Source organism: Podarcis tiliguerta (genome assembly GCF_965153285.1).
Source record: "Podarcis tiliguerta genome assembly, chromosome: 1".
NCBI classification, from domain to species: Eukaryota; Metazoa; Chordata; class Lepidosauria; order Squamata; family Lacertidae; genus Podarcis; species Podarcis tiliguerta.
Window position 1 is genome coordinate 23,959,577 of NC_139534.1, and position 20,665 is coordinate 23,980,241.

At 40.7% G+C, this 20,665-nt stretch overlaps 1 protein-coding gene across 1 annotated transcript in view; it reads right to left on the reverse strand.

Annotated features, from left to right (window-relative positions):
* TTN (titin) overlaps positions 1-20,665 on the reverse strand; it is a 285,564-nt gene that overhangs the window by 66,676 nt on the left and 198,223 nt on the right. Inside the window, exons 224-255 of the mRNA XM_083403724.1 lie at positions 20,535-20,640; positions 19,666-19,862; positions 19,268-19,573; positions 18,879-19,157; positions 17,752-18,051; positions 17,355-17,657; positions 16,879-17,253; positions 16,479-16,781; positions 15,194-15,493; positions 14,800-15,096; positions 14,423-14,707; positions 14,046-14,339; positions 13,020-13,319; positions 12,209-12,517; positions 11,933-12,123; positions 10,623-11,052; positions 9,996-10,304; positions 7,450-7,598; positions 7,331-7,360; positions 7,093-7,222; positions 6,678-6,977; positions 5,952-6,269; positions 5,075-5,371; positions 4,533-4,832; positions 3,514-3,828; positions 3,233-3,381; positions 2,629-2,779; positions 2,257-2,538; positions 1,332-1,634; positions 938-1,240; positions 551-832; positions 92-391 (exon numbers count right to left, since the gene is read on the reverse strand). Coding sequence (XP_083259850.1) covers positions 92-391; positions 551-832; positions 938-1,240; positions 1,332-1,634; positions 2,257-2,538; positions 2,629-2,779; positions 3,233-3,381; positions 3,514-3,828; positions 4,533-4,832; positions 5,075-5,371; positions 5,952-6,269; positions 6,678-6,977; positions 7,093-7,222; positions 7,331-7,360; positions 7,450-7,598; positions 9,996-10,304; positions 10,623-11,052; positions 11,933-12,123; positions 12,209-12,517; positions 13,020-13,319; positions 14,046-14,339; positions 14,423-14,707; positions 14,800-15,096; positions 15,194-15,493; positions 16,479-16,781; positions 16,879-17,253; positions 17,355-17,657; positions 17,752-18,051; positions 18,879-19,157; positions 19,268-19,573; positions 19,666-19,862; positions 20,535-20,640 — 8,493 coding nt within the window. The remainder of the gene's footprint in view (positions 1-91; positions 392-550; positions 833-937; positions 1,241-1,331; positions 1,635-2,256; positions 2,539-2,628; positions 2,780-3,232; positions 3,382-3,513; positions 3,829-4,532; positions 4,833-5,074; positions 5,372-5,951; positions 6,270-6,677; positions 6,978-7,092; positions 7,223-7,330; positions 7,361-7,449; positions 7,599-9,995; positions 10,305-10,622; positions 11,053-11,932; positions 12,124-12,208; positions 12,518-13,019; positions 13,320-14,045; positions 14,340-14,422; positions 14,708-14,799; positions 15,097-15,193; positions 15,494-16,478; positions 16,782-16,878; positions 17,254-17,354; positions 17,658-17,751; positions 18,052-18,878; positions 19,158-19,267; positions 19,574-19,665; positions 19,863-20,534; positions 20,641-20,665) is intronic.

Genomic DNA, 20,665 nt, shown 5'->3' on the forward strand with positions numbered 1-20,665 from the left:
CATTTCATACAAAAATATAATATGAAAATACAAGTGAAGTAGAAATATGGCGGAGACTTAAGTAAAATGAATTAGCAAATAAACTACATACTGAAACGATCCTTGGCCTTCATTTCATCAGATATTAAAGGATCACTCATGCCATACAAGTTCTCAGCATAGATTCGGACAACATAATCTCTTCCCTCAAGTAATTTAGGGACTTTGCACGTTGTCTTGACATTGGCTGACGTGACTGGCATCCAGAGGTCTCTGTTTGCATCTCTCTTCTCAATAATGTAATTTGTAATTGGACTTCCACCATCATCCAAGGGAGGTTTCCAGGAGATAACAAAATGATCTTTAGTAACTTCATCAAAAATAACTGGCCCCACTGGTGGCTGAGGACGATCTGTTTAAAAGTAAAAGAAATATATTTATCAGAAAAGTTCTTCACAATGTGCATTAGGTTAAATATTATCATGTGATATGCCATCCCACCCTCATTTGATCAGCTCTAATTCATACCACATGTGGAAATAACCTATTTTAGCACTATAGCAATACTTACCAACTACAGTAACTTGACAGAAACCTTTTCTTGTTCCCGAACTGTTTTCTACAATGACACAATATTTGCCTGAATCTTCACGGACAGATTTCAATATCCCCAAACAAAGAGTAGCTGGCGTAGTCTGGATCTTTGTCCGTTTGTCTTCTTTCACAGAAATTTCATCTTTGAGCCAGGTAATCTTTGGTGCTGGTTTGCCTGAGTAACGGCCCGTCAGACTGAAAGCTTCTCCTACACGGACAGTGAGCTTCTCTCGGATATCAAGCTCAAGTTGTGGAGGAGCTAGAAGTATTGTTAAAGAAAAGAAGAATCAGTGATATCTATAAAAACTCACAGATCATTCAATGCACATTTGGTTGGCTGGTTTGCTCCAGAATGGAAACTTACCAATTTCATCTTTGCATGTGATGGGTTTCGTAACAAATGATGGTTTGCCTTGTCCCACAATATTGCAAGCGCTCACACGATACTCATAAGTGTCACCTTCTTTCAAATCTTCAACTGTGTATTTTCTGTCAAGCATTTTCTCTTTTGTAACTCTGGTAAATTTCTCTTTCCCAATAAGGCGGCTTTCCAAAACATACATGGTTATATCAGAGCCACCGTTGTACTTAGGTGGGTTCCAGGTCAGTGTAACAGAATCCTTCGTTACTGCTTTGACTTCCAGATCCTCAGGCCTTTCTGGCACAGCTAGAAATAAACACATGCACAATGTTAGGTACTTTTTTCAAGGCAAATTCTCCTCATCAGTACTGGAAAAAAATAGACAATAAAGTCTTACTTATTGGGTCTCTGATTAAAATCTCTTTTGTTGTCTCCACAAATGGGCCCATGCCAATAATATTCTCAGGTGCAATTCGGAAGAAGTATGCTTTGCCCTCAATCAGCCCCTGAACTGTTGCATTCTGCCTGGTGACCGTATATGTCACTGGGGTCCAAGCCCTGTGGTCTGCTTCACGTTTTTCAATTACGTAGTTGGTGATAGCTGAGCCACCATCATCTTCAGGAGAAAACCACGTAAGTTTGCATGAGTCGTTGGTTAGGTTCTCAGTAAGGAATGGAATGCCAACTGGACCTGGAACATCTGTGAAGGAAAGAAATACAGGAGAATGGTTTTAAGACGAACATTTAACATTTCTGTAATTGGAACCCAAATAATAACATAGATGCAATAGCATATTTATAAAAACATATTCATATATTTCTATAACCCCACCCACTCATATAATATACCAAGGCAGTGCACAAAAGAAAATACTATAAAACAATACAAAGTAATCACAAGAATGACTGGCTCGTCTAAATAAAGGAAATGAAACAGCTGAATAGGCCTGTCTGCATAAGAACATCTTCCAAGAGACGTCTGAAGGTTAACGGGGAGGATGTCCACTGATTCTCTGTTGGAAGAGTTTTCTGCAGTATAGGACTGATGACACACTAAGGGTTCTGAGACATTGGGAACAACTAACAGCCCTCCTTCAGATGATCTAAGTCATCAAAATGGGACAGAAGGGAGCACACACTTCTTGTGGTATCTTGGACTCAAGTTGTTCAGGGCTTTGTACATGAACTTTCATCCTGATCCTGTAACATATGGGTAGCCAGTGCAAATGCATCAACAAAAGTGTGACTTTCTGCCATTCATCCATCAGCCATCTGCCCTCATCAGCAGTCTAGCCATCAGCAAGTCAGCTTTCAGTGCTTACCTAGCACATCAACAATAATAGTCTTCTTTCTTTCTCCACCGGCATTTTTAGCGAGAAGAGTGTATAAGCCCTGATGGCTTCTCTTGCAGTTCTTTATGACCATAGAAGAACTAATTGCTGTTTCCTCGATTTTAGCCTCCTCTGGGAGAGCTCTCTCATCCATCTTCCAGGTAATTGTTGGAGGTGGCTTTCCTGAGACATAAGCTATAATGCGGATTACTCCACCAGCATGGACAACGATTCTGTCTTTCACATGAGCATCAAGCATCAGATCGGGAGCGACTGTAGAAACAAACAATATATTTTATATTTAGTTTCTATTCTTTTACCCACACAAGAACAAAGAGAGGCTGTTTTTATCCTAAGACATACCTATTCTGTCCTTCATTTCAAGGACTTCAGTGACATCTCCAGGCTCTCCAATACCAGCAGCATTTATTGCTCTGACTCTAAATCTGTAGAAACCTCCTTCTTTCAATCCTGCCAAAACAAACTTGGTCCCTCTTATTTCTTTATCTTTTGCCTGAAAACAAAAAGAAATTTTGTGTCTTTGGTGGAATCTACACACATGTTAAAAACGCCGTGGAAATGCTTTTCCAAAAAACGTTTTGAAAAATAAATTGGATTTTGCATAGCTCACTGTCACCATCTAGTGTCACACTTGTATATTGCACTTTACAACAGAAAACATTTTATTTGCAGCTGTGTACCTGAGTCCTTTCATTCCTTCCTCCTGAACCTCCTTACTTCATGCCTCTCCCCACACCACATCACTTACCTCCCTCCCTCCCTTATCTTTCACTCATGCTACCATTAAAACCCACCTACAGGAAGGGGAACTATGGGTTTTTGCTGCTTCTAGGGCACACAGATGAGTTGGCAGCCCTTTCAATGAGTCAGTATGTTCCTCAGTATGTTCAGTTATGGAATCAACATAATGTTTCAAATAAATTTTCAAAGGCAGCATTTCACCTACCTTTTCCCATTCTTCTTTCCCTTCTTCTTTAAATTCAACAAGGTAACCAGTGACTTTAGAACCACCATCTTTTAATGGAGGAGTCCATTCAAGGTCAACGGAAGATTTTGTCCAATCAGTAACTTTTGGAAATGGAGGACCAGGTGGAGCTGGGGGAAAAAAATATTGCACCATTCTGTCACAAGATTGTGTATTTATTATTTCTCAAACATATACCCTCTATACCATCTCTTATTATATTTCCCCTTTTCACACCAAATAAATAAATAAATAAATCTTACAGATTGGGTCTCTTGCAGTTATTGGATCAGATGGCATGCTTGGCGGTCCAACACCGGCGGCATTAATAGCATAGACACGGAACTGGTAATCTGAACCTTCAATAAGGCCAGGTACTTTGTAAGAAACTCCCAATGTCATAGGTTTAATAGGATCACGGTTAACCCGTGTCCATCTCTTTCCAGTGGTCTCTTTACGCTCCAGCCAATAACCCGTCACAGGGGAGCCTCCATCATATTCTGGCTCCTCCCAGTTGACAGTCATCGAGTCATGTGTGACACTGCTGACTGTTGGTTTGTCACAAATTCCAGGAACAGCTAGGGAATAAAGTACACCAAGAGTAAAGCAAAGCTCCGGGGGCCAAATAGACCACTTATGTATGGTATTTATGCTATAGCCTTCATCTGAAGTTTCCTTTCCCAGTCTTTCATTAGCCCCTACAGAGAGAACCTTTGTGAAGTAAGTAGGGCAGGGCTGTACAAAGTCCTCCTTTTTCTTTGTTATACGTAACTGTCAAGTCCTAGAATCCTGTGCTAGAGCCATGGCTGAGCATCTTCAGCCTGAAAAGCCATTTTTACAGTAGCTCTGCACCAATGCCAGCATTTTGTATTTCTTGGGAGAGCAGAGCTGATGAAGGGTTCCTTTGCCACAGAACTGTGCTTCATTGTGTATAGCAGAGCACAAGATCGCACGGATAATTGAATGTTTTATTATTTTATGGTGAAGAAAGGCAAAGATACGGTCTATGCTGTGCTAAATACAATCTAAAATGATATAAGTACAGATTCAATATTTAACATTTAAAACAGATATGGTTTTAAGATAAAACAGAAAAAATAGCCACAAAAGTTCTATTTCTGAAAAGCTTTTAAAAACTATTATAGACATTTTAGCCATACAGAAGATTTTAAAAAATAACAATTTTAACTTGGGGCTCTCATACTATCTAATCAGATTACTTATGTTCTGCTTTGCCAATAAATATAAGCGCAGGAGATATTTGAGATAACTGTATACTTACTGAATAGATTTCTGGCAGTTTCAGGTTCACTATCAAGAGGTTCCCCAACGCCATATTTATTCTGTGCCATGATGCGGAAGATGTATTCATGCCCTTCTAGTAGTTTGGGTACTGTGAAGATGCATTCTTTAGGTTCGTTGGTAACATGGACCCAGGTCTTTCTGTTTGCTTCCCTTTTTTCAATAACATAGTTAGTTATCTTAGATCCACCATCATCTTTAGGAGGAAGCCAAGAAATTGTCATCTGATCGGCAGAAATAGACTCAAATTTAATGGGTCCTTCTGGTGGTCCCGGGCGACCTGAAAAATACATTTTATAAAGCATTAATTGTTGTCAAAGTTGAGTGTTAATATTGTTGTGGTAGGCATCCAGCTGCCTCGGGAGGAAATGGAAGAGTTTGCCTTCAGGGATGAAGCCAAACCATTGGAGAGTTACGGCACCTGCTATGGCTGCAGAGACTGATAACAGGAGAGACATGTTTTGAACATTATATAACAAACAGTAAATTAGGTTGCCAATGCCAAAATATATTGATATTTACCTAGCACATTCAGCCTCATCTCCTTTGAATCTGTTCCAAAGTTATTGACAGCAGTTATAGTGTACAAGCCTGTGTCTTTTCTGCGAGATTGCTGTATCAGCAAAGTACAGGAATTTTCATCCACAATCTTGTTGACATGTTGGTCATATAGCACTGGCAATTTGTCATCAGGTTTCTTAGGATGAGCTTTGACCCAAGTCAATGTCGGGAAGGGGACGCCCTTTATTTTGGCTACAATCTTGATATCTGTCCCTTCTTCTGCCTCCATAAATTCTTTGAGTTCAATAGACGGAGGGCCTACAAACAAAAGCAAGCAAAAATTATTGAGCCACTATGAATACAGAAGTCAAAATGCTTTGCATTGCAGACACAGGATGTCTGCAGCCCTGTGCGGGGCAGACCGTGGAAATGAACACAAGAGATTGACACTGGGTTGAATTAGGCCACAACTTCCTTCAATGCAGATACGAGTAGGTTTGGCTAAGGCAATGGGCATGTATCCATCATCAGTCAACCCATGTGCTGGCTGATAGGGACCCAATTTGGGATGACCCTGTGCTGGGGAGTTGCCCCCAAGATGGACCGGGTGCCACAACAGGGCATCATTGCAAGAGGCATATTGGCCTATCATGTGGGCTCTTAGACAGAGTCACCCCTCCTGGACCCCTTTAGCGGGGTACCTGTTCAATGTAGCATTCAGCCCAGTGTGAGGAGGGCATTGCCATGTGACCATCCCTTTGCCTGGCTGTGTGGGAAGATGGCAGATCCCCTGGGACTGGCCCATGGCCGCACTGTGTGACAAAAACACTGCTCCCCCGGAGCCCCAGGTGAGCGGATATTTGAAGTGCAATAACTACTAATGCTTTGCAGCACTTACATGTCTGATCTTTGACGACGACTGGCCCTACAGTAGGTGACGGTCTGCTTGGACCTGCTTCATTCACTGCTTTCACTCTGAATTCATATTCGTCACCTTCTTTAAGGTCTTCAACAGTAAACTTTGTTTCTTCCACATCCCGTCTATTGCACTGTCGCCAGGCTTCCTTCCCTTCACCAGTACGGTCCCAGCGAAGGCACTCCACATTATAATGTGTTACGGGAGCACCGCCGTCATTCTTTGGAGGTTTCCATGTCAAGCTTACCGTGTTCTTTGTTATAAGACCAATCTTGAGTTTGATAGGTGGGTCAGGAGGATCTGTGTGTTGTTGTTTTTTTAAAAAAGGAGCAAAGTAAAATGTAAGTACTGCCCTACAATAAAGTATCATTAGTAAAAACAAAATGTCCCACTTTGCTACGCCCTTGAAGTATTTAAGTATTTATTTTCAAAGAACCTGCAATCCAATATCTGCTGAGGAATGATACTCCCCAAACCACTGAGATTGTTTCAGGATATTTAGTTGAGATTTTAAAAGTCAAATTCAAAACTATTTAATTTTCTTAATGGTGGCTACTGAGTCTTTCATATGTTTTATGTGTTTAATATGTCTGGATTGCCAGTGTTTTATGGATGGTTTTCTTTCTCTTTTATGATTTTATTGTCTAAATTTTGCCAACAAAGGCTGAATGAATGCATGAATGAATGTCCCACTTTGATTTAACTTACGGATTGGATCCCTCGCTGTGGTCCTTTGAATTGTATCTGCTGGGGGTCCAATGCCAAAGCGGTTTTCTGCACGTACTCTGAAGAAGTATTGTTGCCCAGCTATGAGATCAGGAATAACCAATGATGTGCCAGCACAGTTGGGATTAACTTTTGTCCAGGCTTTTCCTTCAGCAGTTCTTTTCTCAATAATATAGTTTCTGATTCTGTCTCCACCATCATTGTCCGGCATTTTCCATGAAAGTTTACAGCTGCATCTTGTTATGTCACTTACTTTCAGGTCTTTTGGTGGCCCTGGAACATCTATTTCATCATGAAAACAGATTGGAAAAATCATTATATGGGGTTTTACAGTATATGAACTTTTGTATCACAAAAATTAGTGAAATGGTGCAATATTAAGATTGATTAGTCTTACCTAGGACATTCACCCTGACATTTACAGTTTTCTGCCCTGCTTTATTCTTTGCTGTAATGGTGTATTTTCCAGAATGACCTCTGTTACATGCAGGGATAGTAATCACTGATGTGGTATCAGTTGATTCCACCTGCACAAACCAAAATAAACTTACTTAGCAATAATAATTAAAAAAGGACTTGAAAAATGCAAATATTAGAAGCAAAATAAGCGAATTCAAATATAAGCTATTTTTTACCGTAGCATCTTCAGGTATGTTATGTCCATCCTTTAAATAAAGAAGAAATAGTAAATACACACACACACACAATAGTTTAGCTTGAAGTTCTTAACAGTTTACTTTGTTTTGTCACTGACCTTTACAGCTTTCTTTGCATCTCCTTCAAATTCCCAGGTTACTTTGGGAACAGGACGTCCCTTAATAACTGCTGGAATTCTGATTGTTGTACCAGTACGGCAAGAGAGTAGGTCTTGTGCTCCAACATCAATAAATATTTCTGGCTCCTCTGCAAAATACAAGTAATAGATCATATAAATAATATAGCCAGAATTCATCTACATAAGTTCTCTAATAGGGTAAACTTATGCATGTACAGTAGAGTCAGTAGTAAGTCTTTTTTTTTTTTTTTAAATAATATTTATTAAAATTTTTCAAAAAATGCATAATCACTTATGGGACTCCCCCCTTCCCCCACCCCCACCATATTCCCATTTCACATTGTTGGCCGCACAAATTCCCCTTTCAAATTAAAGCTTAATTTGTTTTACCCTTAATAATAATAAACAACCCAATGTTCTTTCCCCAGGACCCACCCCCTTTCATTCCACAATTTCCATTTTTGATAAAAAAAGCACCCCAGATAATAACAATAGAAAAGGTAAAAAATAAGAGATATAATGAATAATAAAAAAGAAAGACCAATTCAACAAAAAAGAACAAAGTTGGCAAGCCTTTGGAGTTTTAGTTCTCCCCCCCCTGTCCCCGGTTTAATTTCCCCCTGACCATCAACCCCTAGTATCTGCCTGGAATTCTTAAGGCCATAAATCACAACTTTTCCCCAACTCCAGCTGGCTTTCCCTTTTTTTTTAAAATTAGAAATAAATTTTTTGATAATCAAAATTATTATTATTATTATTATTCTCCAAAGCTTTAACTTCAGTCTTTAAGAAAACTGTAGTAAAACTCCCTCCGTTGTTCTTTCCGGTTTGTAGTCTAATTTCCTTTTGTTCCGCTGCTTAAACGTTGTAATTCGCAAGTTTGGTAAGTCTGCAGGGATGGTTGTTGTTCAGGGGCAAAACCTTACGTTCAGTCCCTTCCTTTCTTCAATAGAAAAGTCTATTGTCTCCTTTAAAAAAAAAAAAAAAAAAAGAAAACACCCTGCAGACGAGATGTTGTTTCCGTTTTGCAGCTTTCCCAGAAGGTAACCAGTTCTGTAAAATTCCATTGGTGTTTTTCCACTTTCCCAGTCCTTGTAATGTCCCGAAGCTCCTCGAGGGGGATTGTTATAACTTTGTTTCCTCTAGTCCAAAAGTCAAGTTGTTATCCATATTCGCCATTTTGTATCCAGATTTTAACAAATTGTAGCAAATTGAAGCAAATTTAACCAGCCAAGTTCTCATAATAAAATCCACTCCACTTTCCGACTTTGACAGCTATTTTGAAAACTGTCGAACTCTCCGACTCCTTTCACCAGGCTCTCTCTTCAATCGCCCCGGTTCCCAGGGGGGGGGGTTGTGTTTCCCTTCTCCAGTTCCTCCTCCAGCACAGTTCTTGTAGTTCCCCATCGTGGAATTGTAATTTTTATCAGCAATGCAAGCCTTTTTGGGTCTTGGTTTCCCCGTCTTTGTTTTAGACAATTTACAATAGGGAGGGGACTGACTTCCTTTTTGAATCCCCCCCGCTCGTATCCAATTCGAAAAAAAAATTTCTTTTTTCCTCCTTTTGAACCCGATTTCCAGATTTACTCACGGGTTATTGTTGAAAAGTCCGAATTTTCAATGGAAGAAGTCAGCGCTCTCCGCCGGATGGCATGCGGCTGCGCTCAGCAGGGGAAGCAGAGGACTCAAGGCACCACGCTTCTCCCCGGCACCCGATCCGTAGCCTTTAAAAAGGCTCCTTCACGAGTCGGGAGGGCGCTAACGGTGCAAGCCGAGTCTCCATGTCCACGGCCTCCGTGGCCGTGGTTTCTAAGGGTCCCCGCATCGCCGGTGCGGTAGGACCCAGCCCCTGCCGAGCAGACTCCCTCCGGAGCTCGGAGGGAGTCCGCCATTCGGCGATGGCGCCAACCCGGAAGTCCGAGTCAGTAGTAAGTCTTGCTGAGATTGATGGATCTTTCTTCCGGGTAAATGGGTAGGCTTGCAGCCTCAGTTGTGTATTATTCTCTTGATGATAAACAAAGATATCAAGATATATACTTGTTTGAAATATATACTGCCCTTTAGCAAAGCTTTACAAAAACATGACAACATATAACACCAAAATATAATAAATTAGAACAATGCATGAAACACCCTAGTAAAAAAACAAAAACAAAACCCTTGCTGGCCCCAAATCCATAACAATGTTGGTGTCAGGTGGGCTTTCCGAGGTGAGAATTCTATGAATTGGTGCCACCACTGAGAAGGATCTCTCTTTGATCACTATCTGCCTTAACTCATATGGCAGGGACACTTTGAGAAGAGTTCCTTCTCAAATGTATGCAGAATAATCTAGCTCCAGCTTCTATTGCTATCAGATTGATGTTGGGATTTCCCTTGTACCCATAACACCCCCCAATAAGTTTTCTTTACTCTTGAAACATTTCAAGGAATGGACAGCCATTCCTGCATTTCAGTTTTCAAATCCTTTGATTTTTCTATGTCTACACGTTCGAGTGGAAAGACTTATTTCCAACAATCCTTACCTTGAACTTCCTTGCATGGTATTTCAGCAGTGCAAAGACTTGGCTCAGATTCCCCTGCAGCATTTACAGCCTTTACTCTGAATCTGTACTTTCTGAGTTCTTTCAGATTGGGTACAACACAATCGCAGGTAGGGAACAGCTTGTCCGGTTCGTTCACACTCTTCCAATCTAAACTACCTTCTTCTTGCATTTCGACGATATATCCTTTAATAGGACTGCCACCATCTTTTTGTGGAGGTTTCCATGCAAGAGATATAGTTGAGTTGGTTCTGTCTTTGACATCTGGGCATGATGGTGCTCCAGGAGGATCTATTGAGAAAATGCAAAATGTACTGCCATGAGGACTATGCCTCCCTTGTTCCATTGCACAACACCCTTTCAATGAAGTGAATGGAAAGTCTATCAACTATACAGTATTTCATTGCACAAAATTAGGAACATTTGCTATTTATCATGATAATAGGCACTTATAAAATGAAGCCTAACTCATTAAATATTTGACTTCAAATGCAGAGCTCTTGCACTGAAATCACAGAACCTCTATCAAATCAGGTTCGGGACAAATTGAACAAAAATTACAAAGTTGGCATTTTCTGTTACTTATTGCTTCCTTGTCTTTATACTTACAGATTGGATCTGCGGCTTCATAAAGATCTGATGGCTCACTGGGAGGGCCAATTCCAGCAATATTCACAGCCATAGCTCGGAATTGGTATTTCACACCTTCAATCAAACGCAGTACATTGTATTCCAGTCCTTTCACTGCTGGTTTTGTCACTGGAGCTCTGTTGACACGCGACCAGTAGACACCTCCTTCTTCTTTCTTTTCCAGCCAATAGCCAGTAATTGGAGCTCCACCATTGTCTAGTGGAGGTGTCCATGTTACCAGCATTGATGACCTGGTGTGCTCTGTAACCTTTGGTTTTCCAGGGGGTCCAGGAAGACCATAAGGATCCTTAATAACTACCTTTTCGGAAAGGCATTCGTCACTTGTCCCAAACCTGTTAACGGCCCTCACTCTAAATTGATATTGACCATTTGTTGCCAGTTTATAGACCTGAAAAGTAAAAGAAACATGATGCATTATTATTTTTTTAAATCAGTTTCATATCAATTCCCTGTGTTGTTTCCAGGACTTTAAACAAAGAATAGCCAAAGGTCACCTCACAAAGAAGGGCAACAAAGGTAGTCAGTGGTATGGAAAACAAGACTTAAAAAGAAAGGATGAAGTAATTGGGTTTGTTTAACTTGGTGGGGAGATGTCTGAAGGGGGGCATGTCAACATATTACAAATACCTGAGGAGATGTCATACAGAGGGCATAAACATCTAGATCTCATAAGCTAAAGGAGGGCACGTTTCAGTTGAACATTAGGAGAAACCTCTTAAAAGTTTGACAATGGAGTCAATGAACATTGGGTTCTTCTTCACTGGAGGTCTTAAGCAGAATCTAAACAGCCATCTGTTGGGAGTGCCCAGGTTCTCATTTTCCTGCACTGAGCAAGGGATTTGACTAAGCAGACCCCTCAAACTCAAAAAGGACCCATCCAACTGTTTGATCCTATGATATGTGTAAAACCAATTCTCAGAACTGGTTTTAGTGTATTTTGGATGTTTTCCATGCAGTTAGATGCCATCATATGGACATCTTAAAGCAGTTCTTGAAAAAACCACCTGCTTGTTGCTCTGATGCTTAACAACTCTATACATCATTGGCATATCTGCACCAACTGCTACTAACCCGACTCTGAAGGGAGCGAAGTACCATTCAATACAGAGTATAGGAATACCTATTTTGGCATTAAATGGAAGGCAGATGTAAAAATAGGAAATCTGGAAGATGAACAGTGTTAACATTCAGCTCAACAATTTTATAAATGGTCATTTTTCATTTAAAGACTATTCCTTTCGCCTATGAAATCAAGATTGAAGCATTACCCCAAATCGTCTATCCACAACAGTGCTGGATACTTCCTCCCAGTCAGACTTCTTTTTGCTCGCATCACGCTTCTCAATAATGTAGTGTGTAATCTCACTGCCACCATTATCGAGTGGGGCATCCCAAGTCAAACAGCAAGATTCAGCTTTAATATCCGATACGGTGAGATTTCTCGGTGGAGAAGGACGATCTAAATAAAACCAATTTGGTATTGTGTTATGGTAGAAGTAAAGTAAGAAAACCTTGGCCGTTTAAGAAAGAAGCTGGATACATACCAAATACTTCAACGTGAACATTGCGGTATGCGGTGCCAAGACGATTAGAAGCTGAAACTGTGTAAGTGCCTTTATCATTCCTAACTGCTGCAGGCATGCTGAGTTCAGTTTTCGCCTCTGTTCTACTTGTTTCCTTTTTGGTGATCTTAAGGGCATCTGATGCTTTATCAATAACAACGTCATCTTTAGACCATTCAATCTTTGGCATTGGAAGACCTGTCACGTCTGCTGGAATGTTGACTGGTTGCCCTGCCATAACTTTGATAGTATCTCCTCTAACAGATAGACGCAATGTCACTGTGGGAGGTTCTGAAAAAAGAAAATGAATGCAAAAGTGATTAACCATGTAATTCTCAAAAATATAGTGAGGCGTCTAAAGGTAAAGGTACCCCTGCCTGTACGGGCCAGTCGTGTCCAACTCTGGGGTTGCGTGCCCATCTCGCTTAAGAGGCCGGGGGCCAGTGCTGTCCAAAGACACTTCCGGGTCACGTGGCCAGCGTGACAAGCTGCATCTGGCGAGCCAGCGCAACACACGGAAACGCTGTTTACCTTCCCGCTAGTAAGCGGTCCCTATTTATCTACTTGCACCCGAGAGTGCTTTCAAACTGCTAGGTTGGCAGGCGCTGGGACCGAGCAAAGGGAGCGCACCCCACCGTGGGGATTTGAACCGCCGACCTGACGATCGGCAAGTCCTAGGCGCTGAGGTTTTACCCACAGTGCCACCCGCGTCCCGGTGGCGTGAGGCGTCTAGCAGACACCAAATGTTCACATCTATAGATAAAGTGTACACATTTATATTAAAGAGCCTCACCTTCATCATCCTGTACGACTACATTAAGGGGCAGTGACGGTTCACTTTCTCCAATCTCGTTGACAGCCTTGACTCGGAACTCATACATATGCAGCTCAGCAAGATTGTCCACAAGAAGGGATGTGGTTGGACAGAGTCTCTTATTGACTCTTTCGAATTCATTTGAGTCATGTCTTCTTTTGTCAACAATGTAGCCGATGATGGGGCTTCCACCATCATTACGGGGAGGCTTCCAGTCAAGTGTAACAGAGTTCTTTGTTCTCTCTGTGTACATGAACCTCTCAGGAGCAGTTGGAGGACCTGTTGTGGCAAGAATGAAAAATGATAAGTTAAATTTGAAAAAATAAACCCTTGTTTTTTCACGTCATGTTTACTGTGCAGCAGTTTCACCAGAAAACAAGGTAAAAATACATCGTTTTATTTATTTCGGTTTATATTCCCCTGCCTCCAAGGCTAGGGACATGAAACATGCTATTTAAAGAGGAGGGGAGCTCTGCAGATGTTTACTGAAACCCACCTCTCCATCCTCAGTTTAAAACTGTCATTAAATACTAAATTAAATGGGACAATGCTATACTAACTCCAAAATGCATTGGTGCGACTCCAGTGAATTGCTGGAAGTGGGAAAGAGGTGTGTGGAGAAATTGGATTTTGTAAATCTAGAGCAGCTACAGAAAAGTTTCACATCAGAGCATCTTCGCATGCAACATTTTGCCCTTGTAGGGTTATTTTCTTTTTTATATATATAAAAAAGTATTTCCACACAGAAATGAACATGGGAAGCACTAGGTTTTCAGTTATTCCGACTCTAGAAAAGTTCTCTTTCAAGAAACTGACATGTTCTGGGTTCAACTGTAAGAATGTGGACGCGCACGTGCGCACGCGCACACACACACACACACGGAGTGTTGTGATGATAAAGGATATAAATATATATTTTGAATGGTGTTAAAAGTTGGAATTACGGGAGGGGGATCCTCTGTTCCAAAGTGTTCTGATGGTTTTTATCAATACAAGAAGTTTTACCTTTGGGGTCAACAGCAAGGAGAGGTCCCAGTTCAACAGGTGGTCCACAGCCAAACTTGTTCTTGGCGAAGACACGGAACTTATATTCTTGTCCTTCAACAAGACCTGTTATATCACACTTAGATCTGTCTGTATCTACGGCTAGTCTCCATGTATGCATTTTGGCATCTTTCCTCTCTACAAGGAAACCTATGATCTCACTTCCTCCATCGTCTTTGGGATCATCCCAGTTAAGTAGACACATCTTTCTATTTACCACCACAGGATGCAAGTCAGTAACCGGACCAGGAACATCTGGAAAAGAAGACATGAGATGTAATTAAGGAAGGCCAAATACTTAATATATTCATCGTTTCACTCTATGCAGCATTTCTTACCAAATATTTCTGCTCTGGTTGCAGCAAATTTAGAACCACTTTCGTTAGTGGCAGTAATCACGTATCTTCCGTGGTCTTTTCTGAGTGCATTTTTGATAAACAGCTCAGATGAAGTGCCAACATTTTCAATCACAACTCGCTCTTTGTCAACATCTGCATCCTCTAAAGTCCACACAATTGTAGGGGTAGGTCGTCCAGTAACAACAGCAGGGAGTTTAAGAGCTTGACCTGCCAGTATCTGAACTCCTGCCCTGACAGAAATATCAAATTCAACAGTGGGAGGCTCTGTATAAGGAAAAAGAGAGAGAATTAATTAATTTACAATTCCACAAACTATTTCATGTTAGATTTCAATTTAAATTACATAATCACAGTACCTTGAGGCTCTGCAACTGTTACAGGTTCTGTTTCTCCAGGAGGTCCTTCCCCAGCAACATTAAGGGCGGTAATACGAAGTTTGTAATCTGCACCTTCTCTAATTCCTTTAACCATATAGCTCCGAACCTTAATAGGTCTTTCTGTGCAGCGAGACCATTCATTTGAGCCGACAAAATTCTTGTAAACATGGTAGCCCGTGATTTCACTACCCCCATTGTATAGCGGAGCGTCCCATTCAACGTCAATAGATGTTGAGCTTGTATCAACAATTCTTGGAACAGGTGGGCCAGGAGGCACTAAAAGAAAAAAAAATACATATAAAGAGAGATTAATAGACTGAAAATTTCCCTTTTCAAACTAAGGGATAATATTATCTATCTTACAACAACTTACATATTGGGTCTTGTGCAGTTTTAGGATCTGAAGGGGGACTGAATTTGCCAAGGCCAGCTGCATTTTCAGCACAAACTCTAAAAACGTAAGTTAGACCTTCTAAAAGTCCTTCAACTCTAGTTTCCAGGGCATTCACACGCTCTTTGTTCACACGGGCCCAGTGGGTTCCATTGATTTCACGCTTTTCAATCCAGTATCCCAAAATGGGGCTACCATTGTCTTTAGGCTCATTCCACTTAACCAACAGACTACTGCTAGTTGGATCCTCTACTAGAGGTTTATCAGGTGCATCAGGAGGACCTATAAAAAGAGGATATGCAAATGTTAGTGGAGCTTACCAAATCATACAGAAATTTAATTTGTTTAATGCCTCTAATTTTCTCCTCCACCATATCTTTACTTGGACGCTTCAGTTGCAATATGCAGCCTGATCTTATTCACAGTTACTTGAAATGAAGTCCCATGATTTCAGCTGTACTTACTCCCAGGTAAATGTGTCTAGGATTGCAGCCTGAGAGCTACTAAATTAGCTGTTACATGTATTTTTCTTTACTACATAAAGGGGGCAAACTGGGATGAAAAATGGGGGCAAGGGCAGTTAGCTTGGTTCTCCCAGCATGCCTTTAAGTGAATTCAGAACCCCTCGTGAGTAGTAAAGTTTAGCTTGGTCCCTGGAAAGCCACATCCCAATAAAACGAAACTGCCTTCATGATATGTAAATATTATCTCTGTGTTATACCCTAAATGTGTAGATGCGCATGCTTGAAACTTGTAGAGAGTGTGGGTGGGTTTTGTGTATATGGAAAGACTTAAAGAAAATGTGTGCTTTTCACAGTTCTTCTTTTCCCACTTTTTATGTACGAATTCATCTGCAATTTATTTTACTGGTGGATTATTTAAGCATTTGCTTTTGTCAATGATGATCTTACCAGCTCAGTGTACCCGTATATCTCAAGGATTTATTATTTGTAATTACCACCCACTTCACACACTTTAAGACACAAGGAGAGAACAGAATAGAAAAGTCTGATATGGCAAGTTTTACAGTCAACTAGCATGGATTGTCTTAGCTTTTTCTTTTTCTGTTTAGGATGTTGCACTCAGATGCAACAATCAGCAAATGTAATCTAGCCATGTCCTTCTGCAAGGTTTTTCTGCTGGGTTATTAATAGAATTAAAGTTTTAATGTTAAAGTACAATATGAGTGTAAGGTAATAATGATGATGATGGCAGTGCCTTTTGGGAAAAATGAATGAAGCACATATTTAGAGAGTACAAGACTTACTGAATGGATCTTGAGCTACAACAGGTTTTGAAAGACATGGAGGTCCAGCTCCTACTCTGTTCTCAGCTTTCACACGGAATATGTATTCCTTTCCTTCAATAAGTTTAGGCACATTATATTTGCAATGCCTAAGCGTTGAAGTAACGGTGATCCAGCCAATGTCGGATTTTGTGTTGTCTTTCTTTTCAAGGACGTAGTTCAATATTTCACTTCCGCCATCATCAAGAGGAGGCTCCCACTTGCAAGTGATGCTATTTTTACGAACCTCCTCAAAAACAAAGTTGACTGGTGGTCCAGGTGTATCTGTTTTGAAAACAAAAATAATGAGCATGACTTTGCACATATCACTTCAAACATTTTGAAGAAAATGTATCACACACCATTATGTATAAGGGCATACCTAACACATTGACTTCACACGAAGCTTTCGCAACCCCGTGATCGTTTTCAACTCGAATAGTATATGTGCCATGGTCTGGTCTGATTGAATCCCGAACGACCAGTACAGAATCTCCTTGTCTGTGGTTGTCAATGCTCAAACGCTCGGGCAGGGACAAGTGGAAAGGCTCATCTTCTTCTACTTCACCTTTCTTCTTCCTAGTAACCTTGGTAACTCTCTTCTTAATTTCTGTTGGCTTAACAACTTCATCATTCCATAACCAATCAATAGTTGGGTAAGGTGACCCTGAAATGTGTGCTTCAAGTGCAATCTCAGAACCTTGCTTCACCTCCAGGCCAGCCTGCAGATTAGCACCGAGGAAAACTTTTGGAGCCTCTGTAACCATAAAAATATTGTTTTAGTTTATATTTGATACTGTAGCATACAGCAGAATTTGAATACTTGCTAAAAATGAATAGGTAGTTTGCAACACATACCAACGGGATCCACTGCTTTCACCAGAGGAGTGACATTAGAAGGTCCGCTGACACCGGCAGCATTCTCTGCACGGACACGGAACTGATATTCTTTGCCTTCCTCAAGACCTTTCACAGGAGAAGTCAAAAGAGGAACCAAAAAGTCATTGCATCTTTCCCACTTCTCTCCTCCTTTAACTAGCTTTTCCAAAATGTAGCCCATAATCTTGGTTCCTCCATCATACAATGGTGGTTTCCATGTGAGTGTTACTGACTTCGATGTTGGATTGTGAACCTCAAGGTCAATAGGTGGATCTGGACGCTCTGCATATTGAAAATTTAAAAGAAAATGGATAAATAGAAGGCACAGAGAAACCATTTGCCCTTTTCAGTCTTGATGATCATAAAAAAAACTTACGCTTTGGATCTTCTGCAATCACTGGATTTCTCAGTTCAATGTATTCACCTCCTCCGACTTTATTAACAGCTTTAACACGGAAGTAGTATTCACCATTTTGTATGAGATCCTTTACATTCCATGCCAATTTGTTCTCACCAGACATCACTGGTATGTATGTTCTCCTACCAGCTTCTCTTCGCTCCAGCACATAATGTAAAATTGGAGTGTTGCCATCAAATTCTGGAGGTTCCCAGGTCACTTTACATGAATTTTTAGTTACTTCACTTGCCTTGATACTATTGCATGGTCCAGGCACACCTAATTGAAGAACAATAGGTACACATGTAGCATTTAATAAAGTAAATTGGTTTGAAAACTGTATTAATAGAATATATATACTCATGTGCACTAATCATATGGATGTTAAACATTTATATATAAAATTTACAATTCCTCAGGTTGACCTATCTCCATATTTAGACACATGGAGATATCAGCTTTGGCTCACGTTACATGTATCAATTAAGCAGCTAAGTGTCAGGCTTCAGGGAATCAGCTTCCTCCCCCGTGGCAGTAGATAAGCAAAACAAAGGAAAAGGAGTTGTCTTACCAGTTAGAAACTAATAATCACAGTGAGAGAACAAAGAACCCATCTCCTAGGAATGGCGGTGCTCCCAATTAAGGATCCTACCCCCTTATGTCCCTATTAATCTACGTCATTTCTACGTCTTGTAATCTGAATTTGTACTCTCTGTGCTTTCTGTTCTGCCACTTTCTGAACTCTTCTCAACCTTGGAGAGGGCGGTGGGGGAATGCTGTCCAGAGACTGTGAATCTGTTAACCCTCTCTCTTCCACCGTTTCTTCTCCTAGCTGTTCCCCATCCAGTATTTCCCAGCTTCTGCCTTCTGAACTATGCCCCTCTGCAAACCACTGTTCCAAATCTATACTGTCCTCCTGCTCCTGGGAAGACTCAGGATCCGGATGCAGAGCAGGGGAGGGGGAGAGGAGGGGGAGGCTCCCAACCTTCCTCCTCAGTGCAGCCCTTCTCAGCACAGTTCCTGACACTAAGAGCTGAGCATCTTGTCACCCGTTCAACTTTATGGGTCTAATTCACATAATTGCAGGTATAAGAAAAATAAATTACCTATTACTTTGACATTGATTGTACCAGTTGTTGAACCCAATTTATTCTCCAAGGTAATAGTGTAAACGCCAGCATCAGCATGGACTGCATTTGTTACTTCCAGCAAGGCAGAGACGTGGTCGCTCTTCATTGTTGTTCGGTCACCGGCTTTCAACTCCTTCCCACTCTTATGCCAAGCAATAGTTGGAGTTGGAACAGCTCTGAAGGGCACAGGGATACTTAACTTTTCACCTTCAACCACAATGAGGTCTGTAGTCTTTATATCAACAGTTGGATTACCTTTTTTTTAAAAAAAAAAACACAGAAAAATAATTTCAATTAGTGTGCCAAAGCAATTTCACAATTTAGAATTTATTTCATATGACTGTTTCGAAAACAACTATACTTACAATCTGGATCTTTGGCGACAACGTTTTCTGATATGTCTGATGGCTCACTAGCCCCTATAGCGTTGACAGCTCTGACCCTGAGAATATATTCCTTGTCAGGGACAACGCCTTCTTCTGCTTTGTATTTCAAATCTTTGACTGGTCGAGAATTTATTCTCATCCATTTTTCAGTTCCTGCTTCACAGAGTTCTATATTGTATCCGATTATAGGACTGCCGCCATTTTTCTCTGGGGGTTTCCACGCAATCGAAATGTGTTTTCTTCCTGCGTCTGTCACATGTAAGTCCAGAGGAGGTGAAGGAGGGCCTGCAGGAATACATAAGTAATGTTTTTTTCTGCCGTTCTATTTGGCACAACACATATTTCACTGATTATAATTTCCAATGTTCATAACTCACTTGTTGGATCTTCAATTGCCAGGATGTCAGTCGGTTCGCTGGGGTGACCACAGCCGGCTTCATTTTCAGCACGGACCTGGAACTGCACCTCTGTACCTTCTATGACATCCGTTACTCTGAAATTGCAGTCAGGGCCTGATGTTCTGCCAGCCTTCACCCAGCGCGTGCCAAGCTTCTCTTTCTTTTCAATAACGTATCTGTGCGAAGAACAGATGTTTATAAGGTGCATGAATCCATACAATTCAAACAACAACAACAACAATAATAATTTTTTATTTATACCTCGCCCTTCCCAGTGCAGAAAACCGGGCTCAGGGTGGCTAACAACAAATTTAAAACACATTTAAAACAGCATAAAATACAGTATAAAACGTGAATAACAATCAATTCAGAATTCAAAAATCAATTTAGGGGGGAAATCCATCCAATAAACATTAGATGATCACCAGGGCTAGCTGGCTAAATTAGTCCTATTTGGGCCAGCGAGGAGACCAGGGGAGAATTAGCTGTGGGATCCAGAGAGGGTAATGTTCATAAAAAGGGGAGGGGGAGGGAAGGAAGAGGAATAAAAGATCAGGCCAAGTAGAAAGATTTAATCAAGAACGAATCGTTCATTTAGATTTGAAACATTACTCATCTAATAGATAATAAATGTGTATAATGAACACAATAAACTTTGGAACCTTTAAAAATAAATTTTCTCTATTAATCATCTCTCCCTGCCCCAGATTTTATACTCTTTCCCAATATATTCTGTCTGTATCTATCTTTCTATCTTTCTTTCTATCTAAAAATGTATATGCTGCTTGATTGTAAACTGAACCTCTAAGTGGTTTACAAAAAGATAAATATAAACAATTCTCTTTTACCGTAGAATTGGTCTGCCACCATCATTCTTAGGCGGTTCCCATTTTAGGTCGACATGTCTCTTTGTCACTTCGACTGGTGTAAGTGCATATGGTGCTCCAGGGGTAGCTAAATTAAAATAATATTGATAATT